The sequence below is a fragment of the Seriola aureovittata genome, chromosome 15, assembly GCF_021018895.1.
Source record: "Seriola aureovittata isolate HTS-2021-v1 ecotype China chromosome 15, ASM2101889v1, whole genome shotgun sequence".
NCBI classification, from domain to species: Eukaryota; Metazoa; Chordata; class Actinopteri; order Carangiformes; family Carangidae; genus Seriola; species Seriola aureovittata.
This window is the reverse complement of record NC_079378.1, coordinates 22,948,546-22,962,980: the sequence shown is the minus strand read 5'-3', so window position 1 is coordinate 22,962,980 and position 14,435 is coordinate 22,948,546. Positions and strand designations below refer to the sequence as shown.

The 14,435-nt window shown below is 42.4% G+C and overlaps 1 protein-coding gene across 5 annotated transcripts in view; it reads right to left on the bottom strand.

Annotated features, from left to right (window-relative positions):
* camkk1a (calcium/calmodulin-dependent protein kinase kinase 1, alpha a) overlaps nt 1–14,435 on the bottom strand; it is a 62,793-nt gene that overhangs the window by 25,523 nt on the left and 22,835 nt on the right. For all 5 annotated transcript variants that reach the window (XM_056396752.1, XM_056396751.1, XM_056396754.1 and 2 more), the window contains 4 exons: nt 7,790–7,837; nt 4,716–4,769; nt 1,586–1,637; nt 198–331 (listed from right to left, as the gene is read on the bottom strand). In XM_056396752.1, the coding sequence (XP_056252727.1) occupies nt 198–331; nt 1,586–1,637; nt 4,716–4,769; nt 7,790–7,837 (288 nt within the window). The remainder of the gene's footprint in view (nt 1–197; nt 332–1,585; nt 1,638–4,715; nt 4,770–7,789; nt 7,838–14,435) is intronic.

The following is a 14,435-nucleotide window of genomic DNA, read 5'->3' as shown; positions in this document are numbered from 1 at the left end:
AAAATGTTTATTCAGAGAACCCTCATTGATTTCTCATGAAGTTAAAAATGAAAAAATAAAAATAGGCAAAACATGAAAATATTATCATACTGCATTTGACCTCATTTGATCGATCTCCTCTTTTAACGCAAATGCAAACACGACATTTACCATTTACTGTTGTGTGTTCAACAACCAGAAGACGGAGAGACTCTCACCTCCACCAGCTTGACAATGTTGATGTGGTCCAGTTTTTTAAGGATGGCGATCTCCTGGTAGACCCTCTCCAGGGGTCCTAAGATTTTGGGCTGCTGTCCCTGGGCTGCCTTGGGACCTCTGGGGGGTGGGCGACCTGCAGACAACCACACAGATCCCCAAACACATTCATTTGATCATGATTCAGATACAGATGACGAGGAATCAGATACAGATGTTTCTCTACTGTGTTAAAACATGAGCGATAAGGAAATGAGACGAAGAAAAACTTTTTCTAGAAAAAAGCGTGATAATATATATATATATATATATATATATTTATATTTATTATATATAGTCCCTGCTGAAAATAGTTTTAAATGAATGTCAGAGAAACTGAGAATGAAAGCAAAGATTTCACCCAGTTTCACTGGGATTGTCATTTTTTCTACACACAAAATCTAATTTGAAAGATTATTTAAAGGAACAGTCCACCAGTTTTTACACATGAAGTCAGTTCACTCATCACAAGGAGCATTAGGCCTCCTGCTGCAGCAGTACGCTGCCACACCCCTTTCTGATAGCAGGGTGTGAAATCAGAAACACAACCGCCAACAAACAGCTACTCAAATGGTTATGTTTAGGTTACAGGTGATTCATATATATATATATATATATATCTCTATCAGTCATGAAGCTATAAATGCAGAGCATTTTTCTCAAGACTTTCTGTCTCTGCAAATATTCAAAACAAGAGTTAGAAGATATTTTTCTAAATGTGAACAGACCAGCCGTAATCTGTTAAAACCTTTTTAAAGTATTGAATACAGTGTTGCATCTTTATGAGGCAGACACAATAAAGACATCTTAACTTTAAGTGACACTGCTATTAAACCGGCTGCTAATTGGCAGTATTTGTCACCCTCCTACAGACTCTTTATGTCTGTCACGCTGTTCCTTTTTCTCTGTGAAATGTGCCTGTTGTTGTTTGTCTCTAGGTGTTTGCTGTCACAGTGTTGAAACCTGCTCTTCTTTACACAATCCTTTTGCAATGCGCCTGCAATCTGCTGCAGATGATTTCACTCCTCTGGAGCTGTTCGTGGAACAATCGTATTATCAGTGTGCCGACCGTCAGACCTCTGTTGTAACTGACAAACAGTTTTTACTGGCATTCAACTTTCATTTCTCTATATGTAATTATGATGATGTTTTTTCAGGGTGAGCGGCTGTTGTAATCACCCGTAGGGACAGTGAATTGTGTGAACGTCGTTCATGGTATGGGCTCTGTGTGTCCTCAGACGATCAGATTATCTGGTATTAGCTGACGGCCTCATCATTCTCTGTGGGTCACTTCCTTCATCTCTTACCTGCTTTGTTTTGTTTGGCTACAAAAGAATGGAGCAAGACTTACGTGGAAACCCACACTGCTTCATTAACTTCTTCTTGGACACCACCTTCATGGCCTAGGAAAGTGAGAAAGGATTTAGATCATACAGTGTAATCACATACAGCTTTCTTGCAAGAGAGTGCACCAATAAAATAAAAAGAATGGGCCCTTAATGACATTAAATGATGCAACAAAAATGCAACTAACTCCAAACATCTGTGCTGATACAACCATCAGCAGCTGGATTCGTTATCGGTGTTATTGTCCTGTGTAAAAGGTCGGGGGACAATCTGAACAGGTGAGTCTGAGGCAATGGGATCTTCTGATGGTTTTCTCAAGGACAAATGTGCTGCAGGTGAAGAGGTGAAGTCTCTGCTTTATGCTGACGACCTTGTTCTACTGTCTCCTGCTCTACAGGGACTACACCCAGCAGCTGGACATATACTGCAATACTGCTGTAAATCCACATTTCAGTGAGGTAAATGACATCTCAAAATCAAAAAGAGAAGGAGACAGGACATACCCACAAGCCACCACCTGGTAATGTTTTTTACACTTTCATGCCAGTAAAGCACCTTTGAATTTGAGAGGGTGAACAAACTTTGAGCTGGTGACGCAAAGGAAGAAGAGACACAGTAAATACCATTCACCACATGTTGGACATTTCTCTAAAAATACTAGAGCCGCTGTGCTGTCAGAGTGATTTCAGTCTTCATTAATTCATGGTGAGGTGGAACGTTGTGTTCTATTTCACCGTTTCACCAGAGTTTTGGTGATGCACGGCTCTGTAGTTTCTTTTAAAACTGTGGCGCCATCACGATGACTGTGCAGAAACCAGCAAGATTGCAGATCCTCCCCTGTGCAGTTTCCATGGTTTGCTGAGTCTGTGTGCGTGTGTGTGTGTGTGTGTGTGTGTGTGTGTGTGTGCGTGCGTGTGTGTGTGTGTGTGTGCGTGTGTGTGTGTGTGTGGGGGAGGGTAGTTAAGGTAAGTAAATAAAGCATCTCTCAATCACAGAGATGGCCAAGCGGAGCAACGGGAGGGAGCAGGGCCTTAGTAACAGAGGTGACCGAGTCACTCTGGCTGAGCTCCAGAGATCCTGTGTGGAGACGGGAGAAACTTCTAGAAGAACAACAGCTCTCCACCAATCTGGGCTTCGGTGTCCAGACGAAGCCTCGGCCTCAGTCAAAGTTTGCAGAAAAGCAGCTCAAGGTCTCAGACTGTGAGAAACAAGAATCTCTGGGCTGATAAAACACTGTTTGACCTCAGATGGTATTTCTGGAAGTTTCTCCATCTCCACACAGGATCTCTGGAGCTCAGCCAGAGTGACCATTGGGCTCTCGGTCACCTCTCTCCCCCTGATTGCTGCTTCTGAGAGAAAGCATCTGCGAACTGTTAGCTCTAAACTCATCCCTTCCAATTTGAAATGAGCTGAGTGAATTCCCCCCCCCCCCCCAGGGCTGATACATGGCTTCATCACAATTGGATATCTGCCAATCAAGTTGTGAGCAGGGTAATTACATGAAACAGAACGCAGCGACAAACACGCCTCATACCAAAGACCTTTAGTAATCTGCTGATTACGCCTGTTTCCAAGTCTCACTTGTGTTAATACATAAAACTGTGAAGAATTACTCATCATTTTATTTTTATCCCGAGTGCAAAACTGTGTCATTTCCATCCGTTGTAAAGCCGACCACTGAACTGCTGCTTCATCAACATAGAAACTGATCAGTTTTCCTCACCATGCTGCCAACGATCTCAATTAACTCAATGAAGTGATACAACAAATACATTTCTGTCAAGCTCATAGGAAGCAGGTAAATACAGGTGAGATACAAGAGCCTACAGGAGCCTGTTGAGATACTATCTTTCCTGTGCATGGTATCTGTGTGTGTGTGTGTGTGTGTGTGTGTGTGTGTGTGTGTGTGTGAGATGATATATGTGCTACCCCAGATGCAAAAAAAATCCAATCAGTTCTCTGTGAAAGCGACTCTGACTGCGGGGAAATACGAGCACCCTTTCATGGCACCATTACTCATCTGTTCCCCTCCTGATTCCTGTCAGTGTTATTACAGATGAGTCTGTCATTTGAGCCGGCCTGTAGCGACCTGCAGTCTGTCTTCTCTATCAGCGTCAAACAATAAGCATCAAATACAAGAACACTTCCAAATAAAACCAGGAAATGAAAGATGGAAATGCAGAAACTTGAACAGCGGACATGAACGTTTCCTATACTTTAGATGGGACAGAATGTAGAGGGAGAGAATGAGCTGAATCACAGACTTCAGATTCTCTCATACTGCAACACTGTCTCCCACAAAATGGATTTCTGCTGTTCTTATTTGTGGTATACAGACGCCATTTGTTGTTGCATCCTGCTGCAGGTCTGACCTGCTCATCAGGTCGACATGGTTTTAGCGCTGTGTGTCTACATTCCACTCCACCAGGAAAGTTTATACGATCGCTAGCTTGGAATAATATTTCACTCGTCTTATAAGCCTCGTCTGTGCCCTTATATAAACCCTTGTTGTTTACCGTTCAGCATCAGCACGTTTACAAGTTCCCGTTTTAATATTTGGTTGTGTTTAGCTCTGAGCTCCCACTGGCTCCAGTTCAAAAGTACATCTTAAACCCATCCAGAGTTGGCAGCTTAAGTCCACATGACTCATCCAAACACTTTCATTGTTGTTACTGTACAGGGAAGCTTAGCTATGTTAAGACATAAAACAGCTTACATGCAGAGGGGTCGAGGTTGCCGAGCTTTTACGGGAAACAATTCACCTTAATGGAAACAGCTGAAATGACCTCATGTCAGTGCGCCGGCTCATATCCACACGCTCCCTCAGGAGCTGACCTCAAAGCAGCTACAAAGCTACAGCAGAGCTGCTTTGAAGATGATAAAGTCTTGGATGCACCTAAAGTAGCACCAGAAGTCACTCTCATTCCCACGTTCCCTCCGAGGCAACTGATGCAATTTGAGTGGATGGAACTTACAGCTAAGCTACAAGGTGGAAGAGGGGGAAAATAAAAAAAAATCAATAGCCCTGGTGAGATGGTGTAAAGCTCCTCTGTCTAGACAATAGCTGCAGAGAGAATGGATGAAATCTCAAAGGAGAGCTGAGGCTGTGTGGCAAGAAAAAAGCTCTGACTTACATAATGTTTCTCATCATCCTCATTGTAGGCGAGCTTGACCACACCGTAGGAGCCCTGCGAAGCAACGACAAAGAGACTCGTTTTCATATATGGACCGACTCCTTCACAGCAACACATGATTCAGTGATGGTTCAGTCCTCGGTGTGGAGGTTCAGCTCCACATTTATGTTTAATATTGAATAAATAAAAAAACATTATGAAATAATCATATGAACTAAGTGTTTAAACAAACCAAAAATTTGTGAAATAACTGAAGAAATTATTAAAACTGAAGTCATTATCATGAAGTATTATTTCATCATTCATTTTTATATTTCAGTGTAGACATGACTTGACATGAAATGTTTCATCGGAGCAATGTAATGATGAAATACGAGCAGATTTCTGAAATTTCGAAATAAAAATATCTAATACGAAATAAAATGAAGTCATTTCTTGAGAATATGGACGGAATGACATTTTTTTTTTTTTTTTTTTTAAAGTATATTTTTTTGGGCTTTTATGCCTTTAATAGACAGCACAGTGGAGAGAGACAGGAAACAGGGAGGCAGAGAGAGGGGGAATGACATGCAGCAAAAGGTCGTCCGATGCGGGATTCGAACCGGGGCCAACTGCAGCGAGGACTGTAGCCTCTACACATGGGGCGCCTGCTTAAACCACTACGCTACACGACGCCCCCGGAATGACATTTTTTAATAGTGAATTGAGTCACTGCTTAAATAACTGAATTTCCACGGTGTATTTGTGTGATTTTGGAGTTCCATACACATTCAAACTACGAAGCTGATGGGCTGAGGTGGTGGTAGTTTCTGTTCAGATCTCTATAGCATCACTTTGAGAACAGACGGCAGCACCATACTGACAGTGTTTTGAAGGCAGCACCGTTTCCATTCAAAAACAACATTTTTATTCTTTGACAGCACAGAATGGCTCCACACACACACACACACACACACACACACACACACACACACACACACACACACACGGGATATGATCTTACCATCATAGCCCTGTTTTTCCCCCATTGGCAAACAAGAACCATAACTGCTTGAAACATTCACATTAATTAAATAAACTGAGTTATATCACCTTCGATGTCTTGCACAGCCAGAATCACCAGCTGGCAGTTCATAAATGACTCAGGGTTTAATCGTCCTTAGAACAAAATTGCTTCTATCTCATGGACAGACACGGATCTATTTGTGGGCTTTAGTTACCACGTGGTCAGAGTGTGAATTCTTCCAAACATCACCTTATATTCTCTCTGTTTTCTAATAAACTGACACTAATTTTTTATTCTTTAATATACCTACTGTTAATTAGCCCTTTTAACGCCTGTTGCTAACGATGCCTTCATATCTTTACACCACTTTCTGCATGTGCCTGGCCTTGCTGCAAACAATGAGGGCACTTCCCTTTTTAAATTGCCAGGTTTTACAATTTTCCCCTCTGTTGCTGCCACAGTGAATTTCCCCCTGTGTTAGACCCAAGAGTATTTCTCTCCGAGCGACACTTTGTGAAAAGGAAAACTTGTAGCTGTCAAAGTAACTGTAGCAATAACACATGCTGCAGGTCAGTGTTGCTGCAGATTTCTACTCTAATTCTAAAAAACACTGATGATGCAGAATTTTGCCATTTCTCTTTTCATTTCCTCCTGACTTTATATGTTGATATCCGATCTAATGTTTTTGTCACACTGAGACATTTATCTGGGCTGGATATGTACCTGACCCTGAACCTGGTGGTCGGTCTGTCCACCTCTTCAAACTAGACTGAATGTTTCTGTGGGGTGGACTGCAATAAAGTTTTGTTTAAACATTCAGGTCCCCAGAGGATGAATCCTAATGGCATCTGTAATCTCCTGACTTTACTTCTAGCACCACCACGAGGTTTACATTCTGTTTTTAGTGATAACTGGCAAATATCATGATGCTAACATGCTAAACTGCTCTTATGGACACTGTAAACATCTCCTGCTATTGTCCATTGTCCCATTGTCACTGGGAGCATCTTAGCATGCTGAAGTTAGCATTTAGCTCAAAATGGCAGGATGTTAGTATATTTCTTGAAATGAAGAACTTGAGCAGCTATAAAAGCTGTTGATTTAGAAAACTGTAGGATAAAATAGAAAACAACATTAGTGAACTGGGAGCTAGAGGTCAAGTGTCAAGTTTAAGGCAAGTAGGAAGTTGAAAAAGTGTCAACTCACCAACGTTCTCTTTGAAAGTCACTTTTTCAACTTCCTACTTGACTTAAACTTGAAAAAAACTAAACTAAAAATCACAAAGATTTCGGTTTCTTACAGCAACCTCTGTGGTGGATGCTGCTGCCCTCTGGAAGGTACTAAAGGTCCATCAAGACCCGCATTTCCAGACTTCTACAGTTTTTATCCAAGTGTCATCAAAGAACTGAACTTAAATACTGCAATAATTCTCTGTTTAGGTGCAATAATACAGCTAAACTCTTAACAACCGGTGCAATACAGACTCTTTTTATTCACACCTGGTTTTATGATTCACGTGTATGTTATTTATGCTATATACTGTATGGTTCTTTTGTCTTATTTTATAGTTTTATCTTGAACGTTTGTGACACTACGGAGATGCATTAAATGTCGCTGCATAGATGTGCGATGACAAATAAAGGCATTCTTTTCTTTTCTATCCTATTCTTTGCTGATATATCTTTGAATATGGAAAGTAAACCTCAGGAAAATGCTTCACCCTCTCAGAGACTGATGAAAGCAACGCTGAATGAAGCTAGTGAGACGGAGGCTGGCCCAGACATGACGTCATGACTTTACCTGTCTTCACGGTGGATGGAGGGGTGTTATGCACCTGAATAGGTCCAAAAACAAAAACCCTCCTGTCTGTATTATAATATATTATACTTGTAAAATTGAACAACCCACAAGCCATACAAGAAGACAACACACAACTGTTTGTGTGCACACGCTGTAATGATTTCGATGCCCAGGTAAATTGAGCAAACGGCCAATCTTCCCCGAGCTACTGTTATTTTCCCAAACCACCTGAAATTTGAGTTAAAGGGCAGAAACATAACAAACTCACCTTTCCAATCTCACTCTTCAGCTTATACTGGTTCAACTGGATACAGTCCTGTTAGAGGGAAGAGAAAAGGAGGGGGCATGAGGAACTAAATCATCAGTATAAACAGGATCAGCACCACAGTAAATGTTTTGCATCCTCCAAAGCAAAGAGAAACAGGACTGTCTTTGGTGCAGGAACAAAATGTTCCCGATCTGTGTGTGTGTGTGTGCGTGTGTGTGTGTGCGTGTGTGCGTATTCGTGTTGAAAGACATTTATTTCTCAGATGTAGGTAACGATGCAGTCTGTAGTTTCTGTTTACTGTCTTCAAATCCATTAGAGTGCTGCTGCTTAAATGGCTGATTTGCAGTTCCATAGCAACCACCAGCTACAGCACAGAGTCAGCCAGGGGCACGGCAGAGGAGAGTAGACCACAGCAGGGCGGGGTGGGGGTGGGGGTGGGGGTGGGGGTGGGGGGGTGACAGGACAGTTTGGTGGTGGAGGAACATTTCACAGGTAGGCGAGGGGGGGAGGGAGGGGGGGGCAGACAGCAAAGTCAATAAGCACAAAGTGAGCAGTGATTTAAGTGCAAAAACAAAGGGGATGGAGCAGTGGAGAAAGCGGATTTAAAGCTGTTGTCTCATTACAGTTGGGTGGGGGTGCTTAGTGTGAGCCAGACCATACTGGAACATGTTTAAAGGATGAGAGGCGGTGGCAGAACACAGATGTTACAAAACAGACTCAAAGTACAGCACCAACTCACGGTGCAGGACAGGACCTCACTCGGCATCAGGGAAGGTATTTTAGAAAATATGACATTATATGGCGGGTTACATAACGCGGCGGTTATGTAGCTTGTGCTGAATATTCCTGGTGCTGCAGGAGATGTGAGGAGGGTTATGCACTGTAGCTATGATGGTGTGAAGTACTGTGGGCAGGGATTATGACAAAGGGTGAGAGATAGAACAGAAGATTTGCTTTTGTGAGGTGAAGCGCGCGGCACAACTCGGAAAAAGAATCGCTTTGATTTGTTAAAGAGTGATAAAGAGAGCGGAGAAAACGGAGCGATGGGAGGATAAAGGGAAAGGCAAATGAGGAGCATCGGAAGAAAAGAGCAGTAGGAGGGATTGTCTGTGAAGACTTCCATTGGGTTCACAGTTTGCTGGCACATGCTCAGTGGGCGCTGCAGTGCAGTTAATACTCTGTCAGGGCTGATGGATAAAGAGGGCCAGGCAGAAAGCCTTAAATACATCTGTCACAAGCACACACACACACACACACACACACACACACACACACACACACACACACACACACACACACACACAAATTCAACTCAAATGCTCCACGGGGCCACGATAAATCTTTCAGAGCTTTTTGTATCACACTGTCATGTTAGACTGTTGCTTTACATAAACAGTTTCTTCCCTCAGTATGTAAACACACCCTTCCCTCCCATCTGCACCAAACTCTCCACATCTCTCCAATCCAATACTGACATATAGAACTGATCAATATCAGTGCCTAACAAATACATCACTGTCAGTGCGCCATTAAAAGCCAATGACTGCGCATTTCATTCTTATAACGAATGATGTGCAGGTCTGCCACAGGAAGTGTGAAATAAAAAGGGAACTTGTGTTTGATCGTATTTAAAGCCTGTAAGTGTAAAATAACTTTCCCCATTCTGTCATTTTAAAAATCAATTTTGATGGATTGGTATAACGGCTGTGCAGAGGAAGGTGGTTTATTCTGTGTTGTTTTATGGGTTTAGGTGCAAACGGTTGAAATGAGCAGAGCACACTTGTGGCTTAATGAAGGAGCACCAGCTAAAACAGGAAAGACAAAATTATGAAATATTTAAGTAACACGTACAGATTCTGTTCTGTGTGTGTGTGTGTGTGTGTGTGTGTGTGTGTGTGTCCACTGTCAACTACTGCTGCTGCTGTACTTGACAAGTATTGAGACAACCACAACATTGACTGTGCTAATGTACTGTGAAGATGAAAAGGATAGTAACATTCCTTGTTGCAAAAGTGGCTCATTTTGAAATTTCTTCTGCTGCTAGCTTTAACATAGAGTTAGTCAGACAGAACAGATACACAGGAAAAGGCTTTGTTAACTTTTCAAAAGAAACTTCTAAAAAGGGACAGATCGGAAAATGTGGAAATGGGTAATAATAATAACAAAAAAGCAATAACAAAACACAAGCTTTTATAGTCAACATTCAGAAAATAATTCAGGTTAATTCATTTTGATGTAAGAGCCTGCAAAGAAGCTGCAGGCTCTTGAACACAAACAGAAAGGAGACTCATCTGTAACAAAGCTGCAAAAACCTACTTTGCAAAATGACCCTGAGAGTCGTCACAGATTACTGCAGCACAGGACAGTATTTAATCTTAATTGGTGGACTCTCAGCAACCATCTGACCACATTACAATGACAGTTCTTGTCTTGTCGGGCCCTTCAAAGTACGTCCTCCATTTGCTTCCTATAAAGAATGGGTTCACAGTCAAGTCCTCTCTGGAAAACAACACACTCTCTTCACCTATTGTCACACCCTTTTGCATAATGTTTGAGATATGGTTTCATTTATGCTGTTCTGTGAACCGCTCTGTAACTGTGTTAAGAAAAGTGCTATATGAATAAAATTATTATTATTACATTTAAAGCACGAATGGTGGTTGTAATTGGTCCTCCTGTGATTCCAATGTAAGTGATTAAATCCATGGTCCCATTTCTGCACAAAGATTAACTCCAAAAAAATTGAGCCAAAGCTAATGAGGCTTTAACTGAGAGAGAAAAAGGACTGTGGATTTTATACCACCACTTCTATTGAAAACGATTCCTTTGCAGCCAGCATCAAAACAGTACTGTCAATGTACATATTAGCATGCGTGGACTGTCTTAAGAGAAATACTGCTAGCATGTGGTTCTATCCTTTAATAAGGTTTATTGTGGGATCTTTTCCTTGTTAAGGTTGTGGGTGGGTGAGGTGGGGGGGTCATAGCCATGCATCATTTTCATTTGTTTCATAATGTGGGTGTTATGTATCCTTGTGAATAATGGCTATATGAATAAACTTGACTTCATATCCTGCTTTGACACATAACATCATGCCCTGAAAACTGAAGGCAAACACTGAGCACTATTTATTTCTGGTTGTTATCTCTGGATTTTCTTAATCCTAAATTTAAAGCACAAAACAGAGAAGTCATTGTGTTATAAAATTCATCCCATTTTAAGATTACAGACACCTTGTGTACAAAACAGAGCGAAACACAACAAGAAAAGTGATGGTGAAGTCAAGAGTGAGAACCCAAAGAAGTTTCCTGCAACACAGAGAGAAAACAAAAGAGCTAAGAGGCTTCTGTGCTTTAGTTAAAACGTTATATAAGAAATACACACACAGTATTTCCTCATATGGCTCAGTGCGGGACTTCCCACATTGTCCAGAGAGGACAATTCTCTATAATGAGGGTGGGGATGACAACATGCATGCGTAAATCATCCCTATACATTTTCCCAGTGCGGTAACTGCTGTTACAGCAAGTAACGTCCGTGTACCTGCTCCGACTGCAGAGAGGGAAAAACTGAAATTCCACAAAGACAAACAAAAAAAAAAACATGCCAGCTACAACAAAAAGAGAAAACCCCTTGCTGCTGCTCATTGCCTCGTATGTATTCCTCACAGGCCTTATGAAATGTCAGTCATTACTGATGTTTGTGCAAGAAAAAAAATGTTCTCTCTTTCTCTGCTGTGCCATACTGTAGACCCAGTGAGAGCAGGGAAATACAAGCAACATGAATCCTTTTCATGGTTCAGTGCGAGAGCTGCAACTCCATTTTCAGATAGGAAAGGACACAATGACAGGTCTGAGAGTCTGTGGCAGCAGTCTGTTAAATTCATGGGGGTTCCACATCCTGGCAGATGTCATGAATTTTTAATGTTCACTACGAATTGAAAAAAAGTCAGAGGAAAATGGAAATTCAGGAGTCACCCACTCCCACATGATACTCCTACTAGTTTTCATGGGTTAGCACAATGGCACTGATATTCCACATTTTCACCTACATGTATTCTGAAAAGAAATCTACAACCGCTTCTGTAGGTTCAGTTTTAAAGCAACATTATGCAACAGCTTGAAAATCATTTAGTTGGTACACTGACTCCTTCATTCCCACTCCCCACCCTGAACGCCTGTTCTTGGGTTGAGCTTGTTTTCTGCTGTGAGAAGTGCGTTAACGCTTTACAGCACAACGTCAGACGCCACCAGGTCGTCAGCTACAAGAAGAAGCTAGCTTGTTATTCTCAGTATGGATTTCACGTTGGAGGCAAAGAGATTCGCTCCTAGCATCTACATATTAGCACACAGCCTCTGAGGGCTCAGGTGTTTTTAGTCAATCAGATTATCTAAATGCTGACCTCGCATGAGTGGACAGTGTGATTGCCCCTTTGTAGTGAGACGTTGCTTCCAGTGCCCTTAACCACTCGGACATGGAGCCCAACAGGTTTTAATGCGCCTGTGTCCTGTAATTACCACTTGTGGCTGCAGAAGCTGCTGCTCAGCAAAAGTGACATGAACTTGCTTCAAATGAATAGTTCAACATTTTGGGAAATACACTTATCTACTTCCTTGCTGAGTTAGATGAAAACATTGATACTTCTCCGTCTGTAAACTATGAAGCAACAACCAGCAGCTGGTTAGCTTAGCTTATCAAAGAGGAAACAAGGTGAAACAGCTAGTCTGCTCTGTCCAGAGGTAACAAAATCTGCCTACCAGGACCTTTAAGATCACTAATTAAAACATTATATCTTGTTTGTTTGTTCTGTACAAAAGCCGATGTGTAAAAACATCACTATGGTTTTATGGGAGGTTAAGTGTTTGAGGTGGAGTGTGTGATTCAAAAACAGTAGTTTAGAGTAGTGTGAGTAGTCCTACTGCATTTTCTGTTTTCAGCTGGTGGCTTGCCCCAAATATCATCAAAACATCATCATCTGGCATGTGGACATTCCCTGGTGCCAAGCCAACCACTGCCCCAGATATGGGTCAAATGGCTCCCAGTGAGACTCCACTCCCAGGCTGTTTCCAAATTGTGGCAAGGTTGTGTGACAAGCCAGCAACCGTCCACGAAAAAAACCTGAGAATGCAGCACGCAAACACCTTCCGACAGACAGTGTCTGACCTGACCCGTCTTGATTTACGAGCTAAGAAACACCCCTGAAGTATGGAGGAGGTGCCATGGTAACACAGCCACACTTACTCTTCAAGGTCATCTGGGACTCAGGTCCCTAATGACTGGAGACAGAGTGTGATATTTCTGTTCTGGAAGAATAAGGGTGCAAAAGACCAAACCACAAACTACTGGGGCATCACCACGTTGAGCATCCAAGTCAGGGTGTTTGATACATCCCACTAGCATGGAGCAGACCCATCCCACTGGGTAGGGGCAGAGGTGGCAGCACGGTGGTTTTACACCTGGATGGTCAACACCAGACTGAATTCTTGCATCCCAGCAACCACTGTGCCAACCTCTGCACCATCTACTGCACCAACCACTGTACCAACTACTGTACCAACTACTGTACCAACCACTGTACCAACCACTGTACCAACTACTGTACCAACTACTGTACCACCCACTGTACCAACCACTGTACCAACCACTGTACCAACTACTGTACCAACCACTGTACCAACCACTGTACCAACCTCTGCACCATCTACTGCACCAACTACTGTACCAACCACTGTACCAACCACTGTACCAACTACTGCACCAACCACTGTACCAACCACTGTACCAACCTCTGCACCATCTACTGCACCAACCACTGTACCAACTACTGTACCAACTACTGTACCAACCACTGTACCAACTACTGCACCAACCACTGTACCAACCACTGTACCAACCTCTGCACCATCTACTGCACCAACTACTGTACCAACTACTGTACCAACCACTGTACCAACTACTGCACCAACCACTGTACCAACTACTGTACCAACTACTGTACCAACTACTGCACCAACTACTGTACCAACCACCGTACCAACCACTGTACCAACCACCGTACCAACTACTGTACCAACTACTGTACCAACTACTGTACCAACCACTGTACCAACTACTGTACCAACTACTGTACCAACTACTGTACCAACTACTGCACCAACCACTGTACCAACCACTGCACCAACTACTGTGCCAACCATTGTATCAACCTCTGCACCAACCACTTTCAACAACAGCACAGCCTGGAGTTTTGCCCAGAGCCGTATGGCCTGGAGGAAGTACATGCTTGCCTCAACAAGCACTAGCATATGAGAATGTGAGTTATGTGTGAAATTATTTCTTGGCTGGATGCAGTGACTTCCCGGAGTTAATACTACTTAAACAAATGAGATATAATGCACCAATTAAAGAGCTTTAGGGGTGCTACAGGGGCGGATTTTGTTACCTTTCGACAGAGGATGTCCAGCTTTTCCCACGTTTCCAGTCTTTGTGCTACACTAAGTTAACCATATCCTGGCTCTAGCTTCATATTTAGCATAAAAACATAACAGTGATATCAATTTTCACACCTTTTTCTCAGACTTTTCCTTTAACGTGTTACAGACATGAGTAACTGCAGACACTGCCCACTTCAAAGCAATATTTAAGA